The 25,385-nt window shown below is 41.5% G+C and overlaps 1 protein-coding gene and 1 long non-coding RNA gene across 7 annotated transcripts in view; one reads left to right on the top strand and one right to left on the bottom strand.

Moving 5' to 3' along the window:
* Nucleotides 1-25,385, top strand: part of micu1 (mitochondrial calcium uptake 1) — a 99,503-nt gene that overhangs the window by 67,487 nt on the left and 6,631 nt on the right. For all 6 annotated transcript variants that reach the window (XM_078530950.1, XM_078530946.1, XM_078530948.1 and 3 more), the window contains 6 exons: nt 3,575-3,689; nt 7,898-7,980; nt 9,590-9,787; nt 16,179-16,316; nt 20,263-20,371; nt 21,900-21,989. In XM_078530950.1, the coding sequence (XP_078387076.1) occupies nt 3,575-3,689; nt 7,898-7,980; nt 9,590-9,787; nt 16,179-16,316; nt 20,263-20,371; nt 21,900-21,989 (733 nt within the window). The remainder of the gene's footprint in view (nt 1-3,574; nt 3,690-7,897; nt 7,981-9,589; nt 9,788-16,178; nt 16,317-20,262; nt 20,372-21,899; nt 21,990-25,385) is intronic.
* LOC144668667 (uncharacterized) overlaps nt 3,655-25,385 on the bottom strand; it is a 32,310-nt gene continuing 10,579 nt past the window's right edge. Inside the window, exons 2-3 of the long non-coding RNA XR_013573529.1 lie at nt 6,506-6,564; nt 3,655-3,744 (exon numbers count right to left, since the gene is read on the bottom strand). This is a non-coding gene — a long non-coding RNA (uncharacterized LOC144668667). The remainder of the gene's footprint in view (nt 3,745-6,505; nt 6,565-25,385) is intronic.

The following is a 25,385-nucleotide window of genomic DNA, read 5'->3' as shown; positions in this document are numbered from 1 at the left end:
GAGATAGCCTGTTGATCATTGTCCACCAAGGTCCCTGATGCCCAATAACCCTCAGCTTGCACTCCTAGTGACTTGCAGGGCAAAAGTCTTTCGTACTTTAGAGTGAAGGAAAAAGTCTTTCATTAACAGCAGACCGAGAGATGCTCCACTCCAATAAATTCCGGGGCGTTGTGTCTTGTAGTAGAGGTCAAAGGCAGTCTCTGATGATTCGTTACACCTACTATTGACCTGTGTCATTCCTCCCTGATTCCTGCCAATCCACTGCAGGGTGGTATCATCAATGTGCATAAGGTGTATTCAATTGCCATCTATCAATACTGCAAATCTACAAAGCAGAATGGGCTCCCCCACCCCCACTTTTCCTCCCTCCACCCATTCTTTTTCCTCCTTCAATTCAGTTTCCTCCATCCAATTGCTCTAAGGCCCTGAATCATCCAATACCCAAGAGGATGGTTGCAGACTTAATTCCAGGCACCTGCTGATGTTGCTTACAACCAGCTGAACTTGGTGATGCAGAATGACCCAGAGTGACTTGCCCTTTCTTAAAAATTCCTTTGCCCCCCTCCACTATGAAAGCATTGAGTATTTACTCAGTGCTTGCTATATCTTTGCAAGTGAGTGACCAAGATCAGGGATCATTGAAAGGGTGTGGATTTACAGTGTTCTGTATGCTGCATCATCTAGGTATTCCAGTACTAATCGTCTAATTTTTCTTTGTTAGAGTAAGATTTCTCCAGCTCTATTGTGCTGGTGTGTTACAGTTCACTCAGGGAGTCCACGTTGCTGTGGTAACATGCACTTCTACATGCATGTTGTAGTCTGGAGCTTTGGATAATGATGGAGGAGACTCCAAAGTTCGTTCCATCACATGGCTGACCAGGAATCTCTCCCGCTGTTATCGCCTGCCATTGGGTGTGTGTTGGAAGGATTTGCAGGTCAATATCAACCTGTTTGGCCATGTTATGAACTCACCTTCCTTTGGCAATCAAGTCCTGGGGTGAGACTCGAACCCAGAGCTTCTGATTCAGAGGCAGGGACGCTGCCCACTGCACCATAGACCTCCCAGCTCTTTTGTACGTAGGTGGAAAATGGAAATGACGCATCTTCACAGCTTCAGAAGCATTTGGCAAAAGATTTCACCTTTGTCAGTGAAGTTTCTATTAGTAATAAAAACAGAAAATCTTGGATATACTCAGCAGGCCTGGAAACATCTGTGGAGAGAGAAACAGTTAACCTTTCAGATTGGTGAGCTTTCATCAGAACTGATGAGTATCCATCTGTGGTCCCTTAGTGTCACGAATTGTAGTACTTTACATGTTCCATTTTAGGATATGAATAAAATATTTTTTCGAAGCCAAGGTTTCAAAGAGAGGGATTGTTCATGTCATGCAAAACTACCTCTCATTTCTTAGTTAAATATTACGTGAAATGTTCCTTCATGAAGTCATCAGTTTCCATTCAACTGCCTGGCAGCAGTGTAAAGTGTGAAACTTTTGCTGTAACATTGAACCATCAAATGCTTTTTGTTTGTAAGTAGTTTATTGTTTTATATCTAAAAGGACAAGGGTGGCAGACACATGGGAACACCACCACCTGGAGGTTCCCCTCCAAGTCACTCACCACCTGACTTGGAAATATATTTCCATTCCTTTGCTGGGTCAAAATCCTGGAACTCCCTTCCTAACAGCACTGTGAGTGTACCTACACCACATGGACTGCAGCGGTTCAAGAAGGCAGCTCACCACCACATTGTCAAGGGCAATAAGGGATGGACAATAAATGCTGCCTAGCCAGGGACGCCCACATCCCATGACAAATAAAAATAAAGTCAGGAGAGGATGTGATATCCAATAGTTATACATTAAAATGACTGCCTGTTGCATTTGAAAGAGTTGTCTGGTTTCACAGAAAAATGCCTCTCCATTTGTATTCTGGAGTATTTTGGTGCAGGATTTGTCTGAATTCACATGGAGGAGGAAAAAAGTATTTTTGTGGTTTCCTCACTATGTTGCTGTATTTCTCAAGATGGCTCTATTTATTTATTTGGTTATTGTGTTTGCATAAAACTTTTTATTTGAGGATATTGTCCATGTGGATATAATTTTTACTGCACGATAGGCTGGTGTTTCATGTTACTGATACTTTCCAAGAAATTTTAAAAACGACCTGAGAGAACAATTGGTTGTAATGGATACTGTGTAGTAAAAGTATTTCAAAATGCTGCTTTTACTTGGTAATATAGCATAGTATTTTTGCTTCATGGTACATTTAGGTTTGACATACTGGATTCGCTGTTTTAAATTGTACAGATCTGACCTAATGGGTGATATTGTCCAATATCTGTAGTTTGAATCCAACATAACTTCCACTACTAAATTTAAAATGTTAATTGTTAAACCCCAGTTACATCTTTGAAACGTGGAAGACACAGATGTACAGGCTAAAAGGAATGCGTATAGCTTACAGAAACTAGTATCAGGCATTTTAACAGAAAAAGTAATCAGAAAGACTAATGGAATGTTTACTTTTAAAGGAGGTTGAAATATGAAGGAGAAAATGTTTTGCTGCAGTTGTACAGAGCCTTGATCAGATACCCTGTGTAGTACTGCTGCAATCAGCATTGAGCATTGAACCTCAGGAACCACATATTTATCTTGGAGAAGGTACAGTGCTGAATCATCAGAATTATATCAAGAGGCGAAAGGAGCAAATTATGAGGATAAACTACATCAACCTGATTGTTTTTCCTTAAGTTTAGGAGGTCGAGGGGTAATTTAACTGAGGTGTTTAAAATTATAAAAGGATTTCAGTAGGGTGGGTAAAGAAACTGCTTTGCCTGGTAGGAAGATCCAGAACAAGGGGGCATAATCTTAAAACTAGAACCAGGCCATTTGGAAATGAAATCAGGAAGCACCTTTTTTTTTCCCCTCACACAAGTGGAAGTCAGGAATTTGAGCCCCAACAAGCTGTGGATGATAGTTCAATTGAAATTTTCAAGACTTATTTTTGTTGGGTGTGCATATCAAGGGATCGTGCACAAAGTTGGTTAAATGGAGTTGAGGTACAGAATTAGCTATGGTCTGATTGAATGGCACAAAAGACTTGAGCTGAATGGCCTAGTCCCTTTGCTTCGAATGTGTTGTTTTAAATCTCAATTTGTAATGGGGCTTCCCTTTGTTGGCTGTCCCTCAATGTTAAGATTCATTGATAGACGGAGGTAACTGATATCCTTGTAGCAGTGATCAGTGGGACCTTGGCGTGATATTTTGCTGTGTTAGGTATGAGAATCTGTCTGCATCAGTCTTTCCTGTTTTGAACGTTGCAGTGTTGATTGTGTGTCTGATACTGTGGCTCTTGCATGTTATGCCTCCTCAAGCCAACCCCTTAGCCTCGGCTTTTGCATTATTGTATAATGAAATAAGGTCAGTTTTGCAATCTACTCGATCGTCATTTCTTGTTATCTTTGCTTGTGCCCTGCATCTCCTGCAGTTTGATCCCAGGCCTCTATTTGACAGCCCGACAATCTCGCAGTTGGTGTCACTATTCTGACTATTTTTTCCATCTTCTTTGGTAGAAACTTTCCCATGGACGGGAGAAGTTTGCCGACGAGGACAGCATATTTTTCACATTGGGCGAGTGCGGACTGATTTCCTTCTCCGATTACATTTTTCTCACCACCGTTCTGTCCAGTGAGTATTTATTGATGCATTCTGACACATAACTCTCCTAGGGACAATCTGTAAACTGAAGAAATAGATCAATAAAATATATTTCACATCAGAAGCATCAAAACAGAATATGACTCAAAGCTGCCTTTTATTAATACTGCAATATTGCATGAACTAGGTTCGTTTTTCTCTAATGGAAATATTTAATCTTAATCTTGACTCTTGAATTTTTGGCCTGTAATGTTTAATTTTATTTTGGTTCATGGGGTGTGGGAAGGAAAAGGAGCAAATTGGTGCTCGCCTTGAAAATCACAGGCACCACACAGTGTGCGTAAAGTGACTGCCTTGAGTGGGAGCCTTATTAAGTGGAATGGAAAACATTAATCCTGAACAGTATTTTTAAATCAAGACTCAACTGAAAAAGACTAGATCAGAACATATGTCAGGAAGCACTTCATCCAATGATCAATGTCTGAAATGGCTGTCCAGGTGAGGTATTTGAAGCAAAATCTGCAGAATTATTCAAGATGTAGTTAGGTGCTCTGTTGGGGATAGTTAGCTTACCATGGAAGGAAGAGCTAAATGGGGCCAATTGGCTCCTCATTAATCTGTATCTATCTTTGCATTTCCCATTTAACAGTTATCATCAAGTAATGGTGCAGCCAGTTGGAAGGTATCATAGCTTAGCTCCAGCAATGCTGTTTTCTTACCTTTCCTACAATAACCTCTGCTCTATTCATGTCCTCCTCCAAACCATGATTTGCAAATTGTGTTGCCGTGGATGTATCCAGTCATTCTCTGCAACGATGAACAGCATTCACCGATTCTGAAGTGGTTAGGATGAGTGAAGCTGAATTTAAGGGTGCAGTTTGAGGATGCTCAATTTTTTTAATGATTACACAGCCTGGTTTTAACTTAGCGTATTGAGTGTTAAAAACAGAAAGACTGCTTGTACTTGTATAGTCTTGCATTTCGAATTTGTTCCTAATTTATGGAACATTATTAGACACACAACTTTTATATTCTGCATAATGAATACTATTTCCAGCTAGTTTCACAGCAGAGTTGTTTAAGAACTAAATTAGGAATTAATGGAGAAATGCAGTAGCATTCCTGAACTGTAAAAGAAAATCTTATTCTCCACTGACTGATTACTGCAATTTTGGTAATTATTTATTGATGCTAATTTATGGTCTGATTCAGCATATGCTATTCATGGAACTCGTAAGATTACAAGGAAGAAATCAATAAGGCATGTCGTCTTTCAAATATATATTGGCATTTCCATAATTCTTTGTTATCTGTGCCCCTATTTAAGAAAATCTAATTAGGTCTCTACGTAAAATTTATTTTGCTTGCTGCATCTTCACAAATTTGGGCAGGCCACCAGTATGACCAGAGTTGTTCAACCTGCTCTTAACCGCTGTAATTAGTGGAAGTGGTTTCTGTGGTTCTATACAAATACCTGCAAATATTCACTCTTTCTCTCCCTGAAGAGTTCCCTGGCCGAATTTCCAAAGGAAAACAGTGCTATTATTATGCTAACATGAAGACAACATCTAATAAGTCAGCAGATACTTGGCAGATCAAGGAAAATGTTAAATCAGACACCTGCAGACCCCATCAAAGACCCCATAAGGTTCAGAGATACCCAGCTGGCTGACCTGAGATTTACTGTTCAGACTTTTCTTGGATTTAATCCTATTGCTCTGTGGTTTCACAAGAAGTGAAATTCTAGTGAGCCCAAGAACCAGCAAGGAATCTCACTACTACTTCTAGCTCTTAATTTGGATCTTTGGGTCGTTGTGTCAAATATTACTGGTGCTGAAAAGCCAGACATTAGTAGCTGGTTACACTGCAGCAATGGTCATGCACATACTGGCGGTTATGTACACCCTGGCTCTCCAAACTGGCCTAAGCTCTCTGGATTTCGATAAATCAGGTGTGTACTCGAGGGAGCTTTTGAAATTCTGCAGGCTTGGATTTCCCAGTGCCTTGTTTCCGAGGCTCTTAAAGTCTCTTTCCATTCTTCAGTTTCCTTGCTGACCAAAAATCCCAAAGTCAGAATAAATTGCCACAAATTAAGGAACTGCAGATTGTTGGTCCTGTGAGGATATCTTGATTTTTCTTCCGCAATCAAACACTACCATTTCTATTCCGATAGCTGGAGGGCCTCCACCTGCTTATGTTGGCATTTGAATCCCACGAACATTGATGACACGTTATATGATGCCAGTTATACTGCAGAGTAATCAGTTTTAGATTGGACACAAGCACGTCTACGTAAGGCAGGATACGTGAATCACAGAGGCTTGTTCCAAGTTTAACAACTTTCTCAGTAGTATATGTTAAGCCATCCATGCCAAATTGTTGCATTGGTCCCTCAAAGATTTTCAAAGATGAAATAGATACTTGTAATAAAACATGTTTGAGATGTCAGCCTGCAAATGCCTTGTGTGTGAAGTGGATACAGAGCTTATCAATGTTGTTGGTGCAAAACGATGCCCTCCTTGTTCAACGGCTATTTTAGCAATTATTTGTCCTAACTCTACGTGGCTTTTATGATGTACCCCACATTGTGGTGTAGGCAGAATGAACTCCGAAGTTCTGCAAAATAGGGCAAGACCATAGCACAGAGGTTTGCACTTCGTCAGGAGAATGCTGATTTGTGCCCGTGATCTTCTGCAAAGTGAGTTCCCAATCTTAGCCGTGCTGCAAATGGGGAGGTGCTGAGTATTTTCGCACAAGGAGGGGGGGCGAAAGTGCGAGTGTGTTCGCACCAGCCAGTTCTCAGGCACCACCTTATGATTGATCTGTAGGTGTGAAGGGCAATTTACCTGGCTATACTCTGGTTGTGGCTACGGTGCAGAGAGGTCCAGAAAAATTGACCTTGCTCCTGGGGAGACAACAGAAGTAACTGCAAAATGTTCAATGTTGCAGGGATATTTTGATCACTTGCAATTAAGAAACAGTGTAAATCATACAGGATTCAATTCAAATGCATTCAACTCTGCAGGGAAGAATTGTGGATATTTGCATTTTTATGAACTGTTAAAATTAAAGATGAACATTACGAATGGTGAATTGCTAATGGGAGATTCAGTGAGTCAGAATCACCCATGTATGAAACAGTACAGCAACAAAACTGAAGCAATTGGAGTATAAAATTTTAAAGAGAGATTGTCACTGTACAGAGATACTCTCTTTCTCATTCCCAACCTATGTGATCTGCACCTCTTGAGAAGTAAAATCCTGCCCTGTGGGGAATAATCTTGCCCAAGAAATATAAAATTGTGTAGGAATCTTGACTTTAATTCATCATGTCATCTACAAAGCAGCATGCATTCGTGTTCTATATTTTACCATGAACTGAGAATGTGTGTAATAATAGAGAAATTGTTATTTGGTAAATGAATAACTTAATGTCTGTTTACAGTAACTTTTCCAAAACTCTACAGATATCTCTTGGGTCATCCCAGAAGTCATTCTGGAATCCTACTCTTGTGCATGGTCAGTGATTGGCTTTAGAGACAAGTGCAATCCTGTAGGCTCAATGTGTGACAGCTTGGCTCAGTTAGTACTGTTGGATCTGAGTCAGAGGATCAGTAATGTTCCAGTGCATTTCTGAGGGTGTGCCGCATTGCTGGAAGTACCATCCTTTAGCTCAGATGTTTTAATTGCTGTCAGGTCAGATGGATGTTTAAAATCACAAGGGCACTTTTGGAGTTGGCTGTGTCTGGACAAGCATTCCTCCTCCTAACCACCAAAGTCAGCTTGTTTGTGGGAATCTGATGTGCATGAAGTGTTTGCTTACACAATGCACCGCTGAACCTCAGATTTATTCATTATATGTAAAGAGCATTGGAATATTTCTGAGACTCATTAAAGTGGCATGTAAATGCTGGACTGAACTTCCTGCAAATATAATTGCAATTTAAATTCTAATCACCCTGAAAGATACTCAGGCTTTGCCATTTGGGAGAGGTTAAGAATTTCTTGATGTTCTTGAGTTTAAAAACACATTTTTATAACAACCAGTGGGAACCATAAAAACATGTGTTAGTGAGTTTTGTCTTTTATAACTCTACCTGCATATAGTTTTCTATTGGTATAGAAGCCATAAATAATATATGTTATAATGGAGACTAGTTTACCCAAAACTGCTACGTTGATAAGCTCTGTATATTTGCATTAGGGACTATGCAATTAATTATTTCTTCTCGAATTAGCTCCACACAGGAATTTCGAAATTGCCTTTAAGATGTTTGACCTAAATGGTGATGGTGAGGTTGATCTGGAGGAGTTTGAACAGGTAATGATGAGTGAAGCATTTGCACGTAGGATGGCTCTGCCAGCTGCAGTAATAGAGTTAGAGGTAGAATTTCTGTGGGAACTCACCTGCCCATGGTAACTTGGGAGGATGAGCAGTGAAAACCTCAGAAATAACATGCATGGCCGTTTATGCTATTTCTCTGGGATTTCCACCTAAGTTACAGTAGGATACACGTGAGAAAAACCCTGTAGAAATTCTGTTAGAGCGTCGGTATTCGATGTAACTGTTTAATTTTACAGTGGGTGTAGCCTCTGAAGAGTGTGGTAACATCAGATAAGATTATTGTAATTTCAAAAAGAAATTATGAACATAAAGTATGGGACCAGATAAAACAGCACAGTCCATTTGGTTGGTACGGGAAAATAATAACCTTCAGTACACCACTCTCTCAACTATTTCCCTTGAATTTTTACACGCTATCAGACGCCACACCCTCAGAGAACATTCTGTTCCACAAGCTCACTGCCCTGTCTGTAAAGTAGTTGAATCCGTGTTGTTGGTGCACTTTCCCTCTAAGTTTCGGATGTGTCACCTATGGCTGGAGTTTGTGGTGTAATCCAAAGCAATATTTGCTTGTTTGCTGCAGCTCAGTAGGGTAGCAATCTTGCTTCCGAGTGAGAACATTGTGGGTTCAAGCCCCACTCCCAGAGACTTGAGCACAAAAATCTTGTCTGACACTCTAGTGTAATACTGGAGTGCTGCACTATTAGAGGTGCTGCCTTTCAGATAGGATATTAAACCAAGGCTCCATTTGCAAAAGATCCCATGGCGCTATTTCAGAGAAGAGCGGGGAGTTATCCCCAGTGTCCTGGGCAATATTTCTCCCTCAGTCAACATAACTAAAGATTACCTGGTTATATTGCTGTTTGTGGAAACTTGCTGTATGCAAACTGGCCACTGTGTTTCCTACATTACAACAGTAACTACGTTTCAAAAGCTCTGATGAAGAGTCACACGGACTCGAAACGTTAACTCTGTCTTCCTCTCCACAGATGTCAGACCTGCTGAGTTTTTCCAGCAATTTTTGTTTTTGTTTCAAAAGTACTTAATTGGCTGTAAAGCACTTCAGGATGGCCTGAGGTGATTAAAGACACTACATAAATACAACTCTCTTTTTCTCTTTTTATCAGGGTGCAATTTATTCCCTTAATGATCTTGAATATTTTGAATTAGATCTTTAAGCCTTGTCTTCTCCAGCATAAGCATTCCAAACCCTTCAGCCTCCCTTCATAACACATGTCTTATGTTAGATAGTAGTTTTATGCTAGCTTACATGACATTCATACATGCCAATATGGTCATTTAAAAGCAGGTAGGCCAGAATGAGAGTGGCTAAAACCAGGACACCAGATTAATTTAAAAAAAAACAGTAAATGCTGGAATGGGAAGTTGGTAGCTATCTTATTCTCGAAGACTGAAATAAAACAGGCTGAAGGACCCCATTCATTGAAGCTCTCTTGTGTAGCATTCGATATTTCTGTATTGTGTTTTGCTGGTAATTAATAAGTTGTGATCAAAAAGCATGCTGTAACTTCTCTGTGCGTAAGAAGTCTTTTATGCTTGACTTATTTCTGCTTACGTTTTTCAGGTTCAGAGCATTATTCGATCTCAGACCAGTATAGGCATGCGTCACCGAGATCGCTCCACAACAGGGAACACACTGAAATCGGGAGTTAGCTCAGCGCTTACCACTTACTTCTTTGGTGCAGATCTAAAAGGAAAATTGACTATTAAACATTTCCTAGAGTTTCAGCGTAAACTGCAACAGGATGTACTCAAACTGGAGGTAAGAACAACGTAGCTTATTACTTATTGGCAATGCTACTAACATCTTAAATATTATAAATAAATCAGCCAAAGGGGGAGAAATGCTTTAGCTTGAAATTACGGTCAAGGCGAGTATAAAAACTTGTACAATGTACTTTGGGAAACAGGGAACAGCTGTTTCTTTGACATAGCGCCAAATAAAGGTTCCACCAACAATTGTGGGAATTAGGGTTGATTTTACTTTAACCAGGGTGGATGCTGCTTTTACAGGATGGACGCTGAAAGGATGTTTCCCCTTGACTAGAACTAGGGGACATAGTTTAAAAATAAGGGGTTTCCCACTTAAATGGAGATGAGGGTCGTGAAATTTTGGAATTCTTCCCCAGAGAGTGGTGGAGGGAGGGTCAATGAATATCTTTAAGGCAGAGGTAGATAGATTCTTGGCTAACAAGGGTTAACGGGAGTAGGCGGAATATGGAGTTGAGACCACACTCAGATCATCCATGATCTTCTTGAATAGCGGAGCAGGCTCGAGGAACCAAATGGCCTACTCCTGCCCCCAATCCATATGTTCATATATTTACTGGCATGTCCCCGTTTTACCCTTTTATAGAACTGCCAATCTCTTGAAGCTCAGAAGTGGGTATTTAATAGTTAGAATTGTGCTGGTTTGCTCCAGGGTTGCTCGACTGGAGTTCAGATTAGGAAATTGGTATCATGCGGTACTATTAGTGCTCCCAGTCTTTTGGCCATCATTGCGAAATCGGGAGCACCATAAATCGGGTAGTCGGACATTTCTGGCCAGTTCTCTAATCAACAAAAGCTACACAGCTTGAGCGATATCTTACAAAATTTGCCATTTACGATAGGACTCTCCTTTGTGACATTACAGAATTCTGCTTTGGTGCCCACGTGAGTGAAATGTAGAAAATCTCAAAGCTGGATGAAACAATCGATCTGTCTAATCCACCTTCCTGACTGACATTCTACATCCCTTATCCTTATTAATTTGAAACCTTCCTTACATCCTCTTTCAGTCTATACTTCTCCAGTGAGAAGGGTGTCAATTATTTGAGCAGCTCCTTTATGTGCTTTATGATAATGATGGGAAAAGAAAGTCAGATTTGCATCTTCTGCACGCTAATGGATATGCAGCCAGGAATGTGTGTTTTATTTCACTAGTTTCATTCAGTCTCAGTGATGAATTGTTTGCCCGGCTCCCATTTACTATAACTAAGGAATTAGCCACAGAAGGAGCAAGGCTGCTGTTTGGGGACAAAATAGGAAAATCTCTGTACATTGAAGAGTATTTTTCAGTAGTGAAAAAGACAGAAGACAAATCACCATCACATTGCATGTCTATGACGTGTGAAAATTGGATTTCTGCTGAGACTGAAGCGCAGTGCTTTAATTTTTTTTTAAATGTATTATCTGCATACTCAATTTTCATGTGATTCATGCTACTGATATTGATGCTGTCACAGACAAGCCTCTTACGTTTTCAAAAAGGCTTCCAATGTTAAGAAAACAATCCCTGACATTGGGTTTGAACTTTAATAACATTTTGGCTATTATGGCAGACCCTTCACTGTAATTAGGGAGAAGGTGCCTAACGGTAATGCCACTGGATGGTAATCCAGAGGCCAAGGCTAATGCTCTGGGGACATGGGTTAAAATCGCACCATGGCAGCTGGTAGAATTTAAATTCAATTAATAAAATCTGTCAATGGGAAAACGTTAGAGGCTATTATTAAAGACGTTGTAGCAGGGCACTTGCATAAATTCAAGGTAATCAGGCAGAGTCTTTCTCTGGTTGGCAAGATATAACAAGTGGTGTGCCACAGGGAAAATGCTGCAGCCTCAGCTTTTTACCGTTTATATAAATGATTTGTCTGAAGGGACCGAAGGTAGGATTGCTAAATTTGCTGATGACACAAGGATAGGTAGGATAGTAAGATGTGAAGAGGCCATAAGGAGGCTACAAAGGGATATAGATAGGTTAGGTGAGTGGGCAAAGACCTGGCAAATGAAGTACAATGTGGGAAAGTGGGAAATTGTCCATTTTGGCAGGAAAAATAGAAAAGAAGCATATTATCTAAATGGTGAGAGATTGCAGAGCTCTCAGATGCAGAGGGATCTGGGTGTCCTAGTGCATGAATTCGTAAAGGCTAGTATGCAGGTACAGCAAATAATTAGGAAAGCTAATTACCATTTATCGCGAGAGGAATTGAATGCAAAAGTAGGGAGGTTATGCTTCAATTATGCAGTGCATTAGTGAGACCACATCTGGAGTATTGTGTACAGTATTGGTCTTATTTAAGGAAGGATGTAAATGCATTGGAAGCAGTTCAGAGAAGGTTTACTAGACTAATACCTGGATTGGGTGGGTTGTCTTATGAGGAAAGGTTGGACAGGCTAGGCTTGTATCCACTGGAGTTTAGAAGAGTAAGAGGCAACTTGATCAAAACATATAAGATCATGAGGGGTCTTGACAGGGTCAGTGTGGAGAGGATGTTTCCTCTTGTGGGAGACTCTAGTACTACGGGCCACTGTTTAAAAATAAGGGGTTGCCTATTTAGGACGGAGATGAGGAGAATTTTTTTCTCTGAGGGTTGTGAGTCTTTGGAACTCTCTTCCTCAAAAGGTGGTGAAGCAGAGTCTTTAAGTATTTTTAAGGCAGGGGCAGATAGATTCTTGATAAGCAAGGGGGTGAAATGTTATCGGGGGTAAGCGGGAGGGTAGAGTTATGGTTACAATCAGATAAGCCATGATCTCATTGAATGACGGAGCAGGTTCGAAGGGCTGAGTGGCCTATTCCTGCTCCTAATTCCTGAGTCTGTATGAAGCTATGAATCATGAAAGTATTATCGATTGTCGTAAAAACCCATCTGATTCACTAATGAATTTAGGAAAGGAAATCTGCCGTCCTTACCTGGTTTGGCCTACATGTGACTTCAGACCCCATGACAATGTGGTTGACTCTTAATTGCCCTCTGAAATGGCTGAGCAAGTCGCTCAGTTCAAGGGCAATCAGGGATGGGGAACAAATGCCTTTACAGCAATGCCAACATCCCACCAAGGAATAAAGGACAAAATGTTATCTGTGCTCTCTCCTTCATCTGTAAAATAAAACCACAGTTGCTCTGAACTGAATGTAGTTAATCAAAAATGGAAAAATTGCGTTCATGTGCTTACGGTTGAATAACTAATTCCACTGATGGCATTGACAATTTTCTTTTATAATTTCTGATGATTTTAGAGAACAAAATTACTTTAGAACTCTTTTTCCCTTCGAACTGGTTATGAGGGAAAAACTCAGCCCCTATGTCAATCGTTTATGTTTCCGTATTACTGTCTGAAGCTCACTGTCCTTGGAGCAATTTAGCTGTTTGTGCAGTTTTAAGTAGAAGACATATCACTTTCCATCTCTTGAGAGATTCCCTGTTGTGTGACAGTTTCATCATGATGAGCATTCTGAGTACTTCATTAGCAGTTTTATACCAAAAGTGATTCCTTCTGTCCCCGGCACTCCGGTTCTACTCCTGCCATCTGGATTGTATGAATAAAAACAAAAAACTGTGGATGCTGGAAATCCAAAACAAAAACAGAAATACCTGGAAAAACTCAGCAGGTCTGGCAGCATCGGCAGAGAAGAGCCAAGTTGACGTTTCGAGTTCTGTTGAAGGGTCAGGAGGACTCGAAACGTCAACTTTGCTCTTCTCCGCCGATGCTGCCAGACCTGCTGAGTTTTTCCAGGTATTTCTGTTTTTGTTTTGGATTGAATGAATGCCTTGTTTCTAAATTCCTTTTAGGGAAGGACACTCATTTAATCATTTAAGCTTGTCCTGTGTATAACATGCTTATAAGTGATGATGAAATTCTCTGACAACAAAGATGGTCAACCTAAGTGCAACCTCTTTTTTTTTGTGCTGTCACCGTTCATTATCATATACTACCAAGACTGTGGAATGTAGAAAATACATCAGAATTCTCATGTGTTTATGCCGAAACATATTGAATCTGTTTCTGAAGCCATCAGAATGCCCAGATTAGTGCTTGAGCTTATATTTAATTGATCTAGTATTTTGAGGCACATTGCTTGACATATGGGTAATCAGCTAATGCAGCTTTTGTTGGGAAACTTCCACATATCCATCACTGTATGAGAGGATTTCTTTTACCTTACATGGGAGCTTTTGAATTTTGTGTTTCTGTCCTCAAATACCAAATGCCTGTTTAGTACAAGCCAGTTAAGGTTGTTGACTTGCATCTACATCTACATCTACATTATCTTCTCAGCATTTCAAGGACCTCTTAATCATTCGTTTTCCAAAATTAAGGCTTACAAGTCTCTTCTCATAGCTTCAAAACCCAAGTTACAAAAAGATAGTTAATATTGATCTTTGAATCATTTCCTATGCATTTTGATAAGGTTCCCAAACTGTACATCCTATTTCTAATAATGCTTCAGCCCCACTCATTTGAAGTTTAATTTATTGTGACTTCTGGTCAAATGCCCTTGAGCTATACGTTATACTGAAAGCTTTCATTGCAAATGGAGAACAGGAAAATTCTGTAGTCTTATGTGCCTTTTCTAAGACCTGTCAGTTTGATTGCAGTCGTCCTTTCCAGTCCTGTACATTATTAAATACCTTGCAAAATCCTGTGTCCCTCCCTTTCTTTGTTGCAATTGGAAGAGAAAGAGGAACTAAAAATATATATATATATATATATGTAGTTTCAGTCTAATAAAAGACAAAATTGGGTATCTCTATCATAAAGTATTTCTCTGTACAAAGATTGATCAACACTTTTTGGGATTCGTGGACCCCATGAAGTCTCATGGCATCAGGTCAAACATGGCAAGGAAGCCTCCTGCTGGTTATCACCTACTGTCTCCACCACCCAACCACCCCCCCCTCCCCCCAACAGAATGTACTCTGGGTGGGGGACTTCAATGTCCATCACCAGAAGTGGCTCGGGAGCACCACTGCTGTCTGAGCTGGCCGAGTCCTGAAGGACATAGCTGCGAGACTGGGTCTGCAACAGGTGGTGAGGGAACCAATAAGAGGGAAAAACCTACTTGACCTCGTCCTCACCAGTCTACTTGTCACAGATGCACCTTTCGATGTCAGTATCAGGAGGAGTGACCACTGCACAGTCCTTGTGGAGTTGACGTCCAGTTTACACATTGAAAATACCCTCTATCTAAGAGCAAAACTACTGGAGATCCATCAGTAAACCAAATCTACAAGGAAATAGCTCAGGGATTGTTTAGACTGGTTTGATAGGGTAGAAATGAGGGATGATAATGTGATAAAATTAAGTAATTACCATTTAATTTTAAACAATAGAGAAACAAGCCCATTTCTTCCTTTTGACAAAAGCAAAATACTGCGGATGCTGGAAATCTGAAACAAAAACAAAAATAGCTGGAAAAACTCAGCAGGTCTGACAGCATCTGCGGAGAGGAACACAGTTAACGTTTCGAGTCCGTCTGACTCTTCATCAGAACTAAGGAAATAGAGAAATGAGGTGAAATATAAGCTGGTTTAAGGCGGGGTGGGACAGGTAGAGCTGGATAGAGGGCCAGTGATAGGTGGAGGCAAAGAAGAGATTGCCAAAGATGTCATAGACAAAAGGACAAAGGGGCGTTGATGGTGGTGATATTAGCTAAAGAATGTGCCAATGGGGACATTAAGGTTAGCAAGCAGGACAAGCAAGTGGCAGATGGCCCTAGTGGGGGTGGGGTGGGAGGAAGGGATCGAAATGGTCTAAAAGGTGGAGGTAAAACAATAGCTGGAAATAAATTTAAAAATAGGTGGGAAAAGAAAAATATTTTTTTTAAATTATAAATTATTGGGAAAAGGGGGATCGGAAAGGGGGTGGGGATGGAGGAGAGAGTTCATGATCTGAAGTTGTTGAACTCAATATTAAGTCCGGAAGGCTGTAGAGTGCCTGGTCAGAAGATGAGGTGCTGTTCCTCCGGTTTGCGTTGAGCTTCACTGGAACATTGCAGCAGGCCAAGGGCGGACATGTGGGCATGAGAGCAGGGTGGTGTGTTGAAATGGCAAGCGACAGGGAGGTCTGGGCCCTCAACCGTGTCCGGCCCACCTCCCGCGCCTCTGCTCTCACACCTTCCTCTCTCTCCCAGAACCAAGATAGGGTCCCCCTTGTCCCCATTTCCTTAGTTCTGATGAAGAGTCATACGGACTCGAAACATCAACTGTGTTCCTCTCCACAGATGCTGTTTTTGTTTTTCTTCCTTTTGACAATGCTTCTAGCTTCCCTAATTAAATATCGAGCTTAAAAATTGTCAGAAGGCTTTTTTTGTCCTACACCAGGTAAACAATCTGCTTTATTAAAATATCAGAAATTGGCCTCATCTTTTCTCTTTCCTCCTCCTCTAGTTTGATCGACATGACCCAATAAATGGACGAATCTCAGAGCGTCAGTTTGGCAGTATGCTGTTGGCATACAGCGGTGTCCAGTCCAAGAAACTCAGAGCAATGTTGAAAAGTATCAAAAAGCAATTCAGGGACGCAGAGGTAAGAACCTGGAAGTAATGGCCTGCGTGCTGATGCAGCAGAGCAGAACACTGAGCAAGATGGTTTTTGTTTATTTTCTTAGTACTGTCGGTGTCTCAGTAGACCCACTGTTCCCAAATAGTAAAGGATCATAAACTACTGTGGGGTTTGTTGAGATTTTTACAGCAGTTAAATGTCAGCCAGCCTCAGTTGCTGGCAGTCTCCCCTGTGGGTCTGGGATCATGTTCTACTCCAGAACTTGAGCACATAGTCTTCGGTTGGTTCTCCAGTGTACTGATATTGGTCAGCTCATTATCAGAGCTGCTGGTCTTGACAGCTGAACCAAACTGGTCAATACATAGCGTTATATAATGCAGGTTGTTCTTCTGTAGAATTCTGCCCAAGAAGGTGGCACTGCCGTAATTGCATCATTTAAGTTTTAACTTCTAGATTGTGTGCTACTTAGGTATCAGTGAAGTGTGGTCATGATCATTGATGTGCAGCCCCAGGGGAAATGTGGAGCTTCAATCACTGCTATGGTAGATATCGTCAGTATGGATTGTGACTGCAGAATTAAGCCAGATCCATCATGGCTTACCAGGAAGTGATGAGTCCCCTTATTAAACTTTCCAGATACCGGAGAACAGGTTCAGTTTTCTCCTAACAGCAATTGTGAATTAGAATGAAGTTTTAAAATTGAGAGTTCCAACTATTGTGATTGGTAAATGTGCAGAACAGACTGCAATAGTTGCTGATGGTATTTCCTCTCAATTAGTGGATGGGGCTTAACTGGTCCCTTATGTGGTGCTTTTATATTAAAGAAGTGCAGCTATGAAGTCTGCCTTATCTGCACACCAGAGGTTCCCTAATCCTCTATTCCATTTAAACCGTTTAATGTGCATTTCGTTTCCCTATTCTTGTTACCAAAATGTCTTTCTAAAGACCTTTAATCGGCTGTCTTTTTGACATTTTTGTGTTTTGTGTAATAACCTCTGGAGACCTTGTAAATTAATGTAAGGCATGACAAACATAAAACTCAGAACTCCACCTTATTAATTTGTCACCTCTGCAGCATTTATCAGATTATGGCCAGTATTCAGAAATAGGGTGAGTGGTTTGTCACTCAGGAACAGCACTTTCACTGCCTCTGGGACTTTTTATTGTATTCTCTTAGCAATTTACACCATTTGTGGTAAATAAAGAAAGCTGCGAGGTTTGTCAGAGCAATTCACTCACCCCAGTTAAAAAGGTGTTTCCCATTTATTCATCTCTGGATTCCAATACACACAAGCTGCAAATGTTTTGATTTTTAAACTCAACCCTTGCCACTTAAGTAAAGTGAAAAAGACTTCTTGGGTTACCTCAAGACCAAGTATCTTTCAGTGTGCTCCTGGAGTGAGCAGATAAATAGATGAAATAAAAGCTATGCCATGTCATACAGACTGCTGCCGTTCTCTGCTAGCAACAGCATTGTACATGTAGGGTTGAACCACCAGTTAACACACTTGGAAATTGTATACATAAGAAAGTGAACATTTCAACAGTAATTCAAAAAGATGTAAATTTAGTCCTTCCTTGGGTTAATTACACATTTTAGTTCACTCCATGTGCATAAGTATATGACATACATCACTCAGACATGTAAGGGCCAAGTTTTGTCCTCATTTTTGGGTGGGAATGGACCTGTGATGGGCCAAAATCATACTGCACTACTTTGTGCCCCCTTTATAGCCAATATTGGCTCGCTGCCAATTTTGTCGCTGGTTGTTAAACTGACAAGCATTGCTCCTGACACTTCGTGAGATATCAGCCTTGTAAATACCAGTAGCCCACACTATTTTGTTTTTGTGTACACATTGTTTTGAACTGACAAGAGAATTAACTTAGTGTCTAGTGCTTCAATGGAATGCAATAGGGAAAGAGAACCATTGCTATTACAGCGGTTCTGTTAATGCTCCTGTGAAGCACCTTAGGACGTTTTACAATTAATGGCACTCAATACAAGTTGTTGTTACACGAGGCATTTTATTGCCTATTTTACGCTGTAGTCAAGTTGTGGAGAAGCAATTTATCACCACTTCCTGTTTCTGTTTGAGTTCACCTGTTTTACTGAATTGCATTCTGGGCAGTCCCAGTCATTGTGGCTTGACACGTCACTGAAATCTGACTACCAACCCGTCAAGATTGTGTGGACAATAACGGCTCCCCAAAGTCACCATGTTAAGCAAAGTCACACACTGACTTCTACAAGGGTCTATTTACCAAGTCCTGTGGAAATGGAGAGTTGGTGACAGGGACATCGCTGTGAACCTGGGAGCCCCTAGTCAAGAGCAAAATGCTGCAGATGCTGTAAATCTGATATAAAAACAAAAAATGCTGGAAATACTCAGCAGGTCAGACAGCACCTGTGGAGAGAAAATAGGTTGATGACCCTTCATCAGAACACAGCCCTGCACTGGGATCATTTGTATGCAGTTTGATTCTGAATACCTGCTGCAATTATTCAATAACCTCCCCACCTTCCAAAGATATCTTTATGCAAATTGAGGGGGTTAGCCATTCTGAATCTGAAGCTCCAGGTAGCCTAACTGAGTTTGTATCTTTCTCGTTCTATCTATTTCTCTCTCTCTTCCACACTCTCAGAATGTCTCTCCATCTGTCTATTTAATCTGTTTGTTTGTGTCTCTCTCCTTCCCCCCCCTCATATTTCCATAATTTTTTCTCATCCTTTTTTACCATTTCAGAACACATGATGTTTCAATTTTTGCATATATTTTATCTGAATTTCTGTCACTGATTGAGTGCCAACGCGGCACCACCTTCTGAGAATGTCTTTTCTGATTATCCTTCACTCATGACTGCTTCATTGCGTGGAGATTCTTTTGGGAGTTTCCAATATTAATATATTTAATGAAGCTCCACTATGTCTCTCTCGAATGGTCTGCCACCATTGCAGACAGCAGACCTTTTCCACCCACAGATTTATTTCTCATCTCGCCTCCTAAAGACACTGATGGCCTCTCTGGTACCTCAACCAATTGGCCATTATTCAGACTGAAACTTTGATAATTGCCAGTGGTCAGTCCGACTGTGGAGAACAGCACAATCATACATTTCCAGCAAGAGTTAAGACAGAACTACCAGGAGCCTTGATTTTTTTTCGCACCCCCAATCCAGGGGTGTTGTGAGCAACTTCAGTGCTGCTGCCACTGCATAGACAGATTTACAATAACTGTGCATTGATATAGTGCCTTTAATGTAGAGAAATGTCACTAGATACTTCACAGAGGCATAAGGACAAAAACTCACATTGAGTCAAAGAAAGAGATATTGGCAGAGATGATCAAATGCTTGGTTAAAAAAGATGGGCTGTGAAGGAGGCAAGGGGGTATTAGAGCAGTGGAGGGGCTTAAGGAGGAAGTTTACAGCATGGGCCCAAAGCAGTTGAAGGCACGGCCACTACTTCACAGCACTCAAGTCAAAGCTGCACAGTTCCTGCAGAAACTCTGCCTTTCTATCTAATCCAAGCTCCTGAGTGGCAGTATATACATTACCATTGAGATTGATAATAACTTCACACATGGAAAGTCTGATATCTAAGAATAAATTGGTACAAAAAGTACATGTAAGTGCAAAACACTACAAGCTTGGAATGTGGTTAAAGATTAGGAAAATAAATTCCAACAGAGTTGTGGAACACTGCGAAGGACATTTGGGTCAATTGAATCCTTTAAAGGGAGCTGAATTGAATTCCATTGACTGGGATTAATGATTATAGAGATTAATGATGATTTTTATTTCTTGGGTATTGGGGAGAACCCTAATTTTCCTTAAAGTAGGTGCTCTGTAGGGGGAAAGCAAAGCCCAATGATAGAATAATCATACAGTGGACTTTAGATATTGTGATGGCTCGGATGGCCCTTTCCCACACTAGACCTCATTTTGCTTCATCTCTTTTCTTCTGCAGGGCATCACATTCAAGGAGGTGGAAAATTTCTTCACTTTTCTGAAGAACATTAACGATGTGGATACAGCACTGAGCTTCTACCATATGGCAGGGGCCTCAATTGATAAAGGTATAATGAACTAAAAGTAAAACGTGTCTCTGGAATTGAGCCTGTGCAAATGTAGAAACCATCCGTCAGAATATATTGATGGGGATTTTGTTTTGCTTTCGTTTTGTTGAAATAGTTGCTAGAGTTGGTTTCTATTTTCTAATCTATACCCCCAGCACCACCACCTAATCTTGGTATAACTGAAAACGTTCTATTGGCCTTTGAAGTTACAGTGCACAAAGATGACTATCATCGTACCTAACATAATCATATCATGTTCATTATTCTGTCTAATAGAGGCAATAATGAAATAGAATTAGCGTTTGACTGAAAAGGAGAAAAAGGAATTTTATTACAAATTTATTTTTGCAGGACATATCTTCAACGTCTTGTTTCTTCTTAATAATCATCTTGTCTAAATTTTGCATTTACCTGCTTTTTAACAAGGAGTCATTGATTACGGTAAAGTTACTGCATAAAATGTTATATTCCTACTGTCTCCATTCATTAAGTTGTGAAGCTAACAGGTAAAGGCTGTAAACCTCAACAAGTCCAATCAATACGGAGCAACAATCAGCCAGTAGATTACAAGCCAGAGGAAGTTACAATCAGATTGTGTAATGCTGTGGTTAGACCACACTGCAGCTAGTGTCCAGTTCTGATCACAGGGATATAGTTCTCAAGGGCAAGAGAGAGTGCACAGAAAAGCCACAGGGGTCTGATCCCTAATTTTAGAGGTTTGAGTTATTAGGAAGGACTGGGGAGGCTTGTGTTTTTTAAGCCTTGGAAAAAGGAAATCTGAGCAGTGATGTTATAGAAATGTGCGAGATGGTAAGTTAAATCCAGAGAAATATTTTAAGTTGCAAGAGCAGGATGGTTTCAGACCAGCAAAAGGCAAACTGAGGAATGATATCGGGAAATGATCAACAAATGAATTGGTCAGCAGGTAGAGTAATGGAGGCAAGAAACCCGAGCAATGGATGTACATTTTAAAGAACACTTTCACGTTTCCTACAACTTGAGATTGAGAAAACTCAATGCATGTTATGAATTGAAGCCTGTCGGAGTTTGTATTGAGACGTTGCAGTTCCTTTTTATAAATAGTAGGCCAGGTTGGGTCTGACTTTGCCTGTTGTGATTCAGCTGCTAAAGTAACAGACCTCAGTCAGAATCTTGAAGTCCCTTCATATTTTTGCTCATGCAACGATAAGCAGGTTCTGAGTAGTTTCTGTTGGAGGATCAGTATTTGCACTGTCTATATTCTGTAGTGATTTTTATTCATCCATGGGATGTGGGTGTCACTGGCTAGGCCAGCATTTATTGCCCGTCCCTAATGTCCGCCAAGTAGATGGTGGTGAGCTGCCTTCTTGAACCGCTGCAGTTCAAGAAGGCAGCTCACCACCACCTTCTCAAGGACAATTAGTGATGGGCAATAAATGCTGGCCTAGCCAGCGACGCCCACACCCCATGAATGAATAAAAAAAAGGCAAAGTTGCCGCCACGAAATACTTTGTTGAAAAATTTTAACCAATATCTTTTCCTTTAACAGCGACCATGAAGCACGTTGCCAGGACGGTGGCACGAGTGGAACTTTCTAATCATGTTTGCGATGTTGTCTTTGCTTTGTTCGATAGTGATGGTGAGTGAACCCAAAGAATTCCTGAACATCTCACTCCAGCCTAACTTCCGGTTTTCAGTCTCCACTCTTCCAGCTCTTGTTCAGGACCAAAACCTTCAGCCCCTAATTCAGAAATTCTGATGCAAAACCTTTCCGCTTCTCTGCCCCTCTCTCCACCCTCAAAAGCCACCTCAAAACCTCCCTCAGACTCTGCTGTCCATCAGCTCAGTAAACTTCATACCTATTTCCTGATCCCACTGTTTTCTCCCCAACATGAAGTACGTTATAAATTGTAAGTAATTACATATTTCCTCGGGGTAGTGTTCAAGCCTAACCATCTTCAGCTGCTTCATCAATTCTTCCTTCCATCATAAGGTCAGAAGTGAGGATGTTCACTGATGATTGCACAATGTCCAGCACCATTTGCGACTCCTCAAATACTGAAGCATCCCATGTCTAAGTGTAGCAAGACCTGGGCAATAATCAGGCTTGGACTGACAAGTGGCAAGTAACATTTGCGCCACGCAAGTACCAGGCAATGACCATCTCCAACAAGAGAGAATCTAACCATTGCCCCTTAATATTCAATGGCTTTACCATCGCTGAATCCCCCACTATCAACATCCTGGGGGTTACCATTTACCAGAAACTATACTGGACTAGCCATATAAATACTGTGGCTACAAGAGCAAGTCAGATGGCTAGGAATCCTGAGATCAGTATTTCACCTCCTGACTCCCCAAAGCCTGTCCACCATCTAAAGGCACAAGTCAGGAGTGTGATGGAATATTCTCCACTTGCCTGGATGAGTGCAGTTCCAACGACACTTAAGAAGCCCAACACCATCCAGGATAAAGCAGCCCGCTTGATTGGCACCCCATCCACAAATATTCACTCCCTCCACCATCAACACACAATGGCAGCAATATGTACCATCTACAAGATGCACTGCAGGAACTCCCCAAGGCTCCTTAGACAGTACCTTCCAAACCCACGACCATTACCATCTACAAGGACAAGGGCAGCAGAGACATGGGAGCACCACCACCTGGAAGTTCCCCTCAAAGTCACTCACTATCCTGACTTGAAAATATATCGCCGTTCCTTCAATGTCGCTGGGTCAAAATCCTGGAACTCCCTCCCTAACAGCGCTGTGGGTGTACTTACACCACAGACTGCAGCGGTTCAAGAAGGCAGCTCACCGCCACCTTTTCAAGGACAGTTAGGGATGGGCAATAAATGCTGGCCAGGCCAGCAACTCCCACATCCCATGAATGAATTTTTTTTTAAATTCAATTATGGGATCACCTCGTCCCTGAATCATTTTCCCCCTTCTAATTGTATCGAAGCCAATGCCTGGTGAACCAATACTAACAGTTTGTGTTCTGAGCCCAATTCCATAAGGTGATAGTAGTCCCCATTGATTTGCAGTTTGTTAAGCCCATGTTTCGCCTGTATGTGATTTGTCCAACTCAACCAAGCTCAGCTGCATTATCACAGCTTTGTTGCAACTCTCGGACCAATTTAGCAGGTGAAGTTTGCATGGGGAATAGTTATCTGGTGTCACCCGACGTTTGGATTTAGACCCACTGGTTCACCTGCCATGCAGGAGTGCATGGAATTTAGGGGGAGACGGTAGTGGTAATGTCGCTGAACTGGTAATCCAGAGGCCAAGGCTAATGCTGTAGGGACACGACAGCTGGTGGAATTTAATTCAATTAATAAAATAAATCTAGAATTGAAAGCTAGTCTCAGACCATGTAAGTATAATCACAGAATCACACAGTGCAGAAGCCCATCGAGTCTGCACCAACACGTGAGAAACACCTGACCTAACTACGTAATCCCATTTACCAGCACTTGGCCCATAGCCTTGAATGTTATGACATGCCAAGTGCTCACACCACTTGCTTGCCGGACCTAGCTGGGTGAATAGTCAGTTGAGACAGCTTAGCTAAAGTAGCCAAAGCTGTGAACGCCGGAGCCTAGCATAGTAAACTTACTGTAAAATGTTCCATGTGCTGGTTTTTCTAAAAATAAAGCAACAAATTTAACACATTTATGCAATTTTTAAAAATATTTAATTATATGGGGAGACTATCTTAACATTTGGCACACTGAGATATTCCCTTATATTGGACAGACTTGCTGCAGCATTTGGCCTAGAGGTACTGCAGAACTTTTCAGATTCTGGTGGTGTGTGATTATATAATGCACTTAATAGTCATTTTAAAAACTCAGGAAGGGGTCCAATTGGTGCACTAGGCAGTAACTCTTGCCTTTACCTTGGGGTCCTATTTGAGTCCAGTGCCTTCAACCAGGCTTCCTGACTGATAATTGCAGTTATCAATCGTCCACTCTGTCAAGGAACACTTCTTGACCTCTGTTCTAAACTTGTTGTTCACAACCTTGACCCAGTGTCCTCTCATCCTGCTGCCCCCCCTGGTGTATCTGAAAGTATTGTTCCTGGTTTACTTTATCAACACTGCCATGGATCTTGTACGCCTCTTTTAGAAGTTGAAGAGCCCAGCTTGTCACTTTGTTCCTGATGCCTCATCTGTCTGTAGTCTTCATCCTTGCCTCTGTGCAGCATTTCAGGCCTAGATGGTTCTCTTGTATTGCAGCATGCTGAACTATTCCTCTAACAAATTCCCAGCAAAACTTGAGCCATTATTTTTGACTGCTGCAAACACACATATACCAGTAGCATCTATACCATCAGCATCCCTGGCTAGACAGTACGATGTCAAACTAAGCCAGAAGTTTGGAAAATTGATGTACTGCTTGAGCCTAAGCTAAGCTTCCACTGATATGTAGTACATTATGTTTGCCCATAATTGAACTTCATTTGCAATTGCTCAGCCCAGCTGCAAATCCTCTCTGTCCCTATGTCCCCGCCCCCCTCTTTCTGGCCCGCTCAGTCCCTGTCCCTCGGTCCCTTTCTGTCTCCCACCCCCTTTCTGTCTCCCACCCCCTTTCTGTCTCCCACCCCCTTCCTGTCGCCCAGCCCCTTCCTGTCGCCCAGCCCCTTCCTGTCGCCCAGCCCCTTCCTGTCGCCCAGCCCCTTCCTGTCTCCCAGCCCCTTCCTGTCGCCCAGCCCCTTCCTCTCGCCCACCCCCTGTCCCTCACCCACCCCCTGTCCCTCGCCCACCCCTTTCTTGCCACAACTTTCTCTAAGGGGTCATAGCTGCTTCCTCTTGGGCTAACCAATCCCCCCTCCCTCTACACTAGATATAGGAGTGTTCCAGCATGAACCCTTTGTTGTTGTCCTTACAACTATCAAATGCTTCCCTTTAGCTTGTTAACATTCCACATTCGTGCCTTACTTCTTTACAAATAAAGCTGAGCATTTCATTTTGCCCTTTTAGAGAATGTTGGCTCTTGGATGATTCTGAGGCAGCTAGTCTCCTGTTTTCT

The sequence above is a fragment of the Cetorhinus maximus genome, chromosome 27 (genome assembly GCF_964194155.1).
Source record: "Cetorhinus maximus chromosome 27, sCetMax3.hap1.1, whole genome shotgun sequence".
NCBI lineage: Eukaryota > Metazoa > Chordata > Chondrichthyes > Lamniformes > Cetorhinidae > Cetorhinus > Cetorhinus maximus.
Note: the sequence above shows the minus strand (reverse complement) of the source record. Positions and strands in the feature narration are given on the sequence as shown.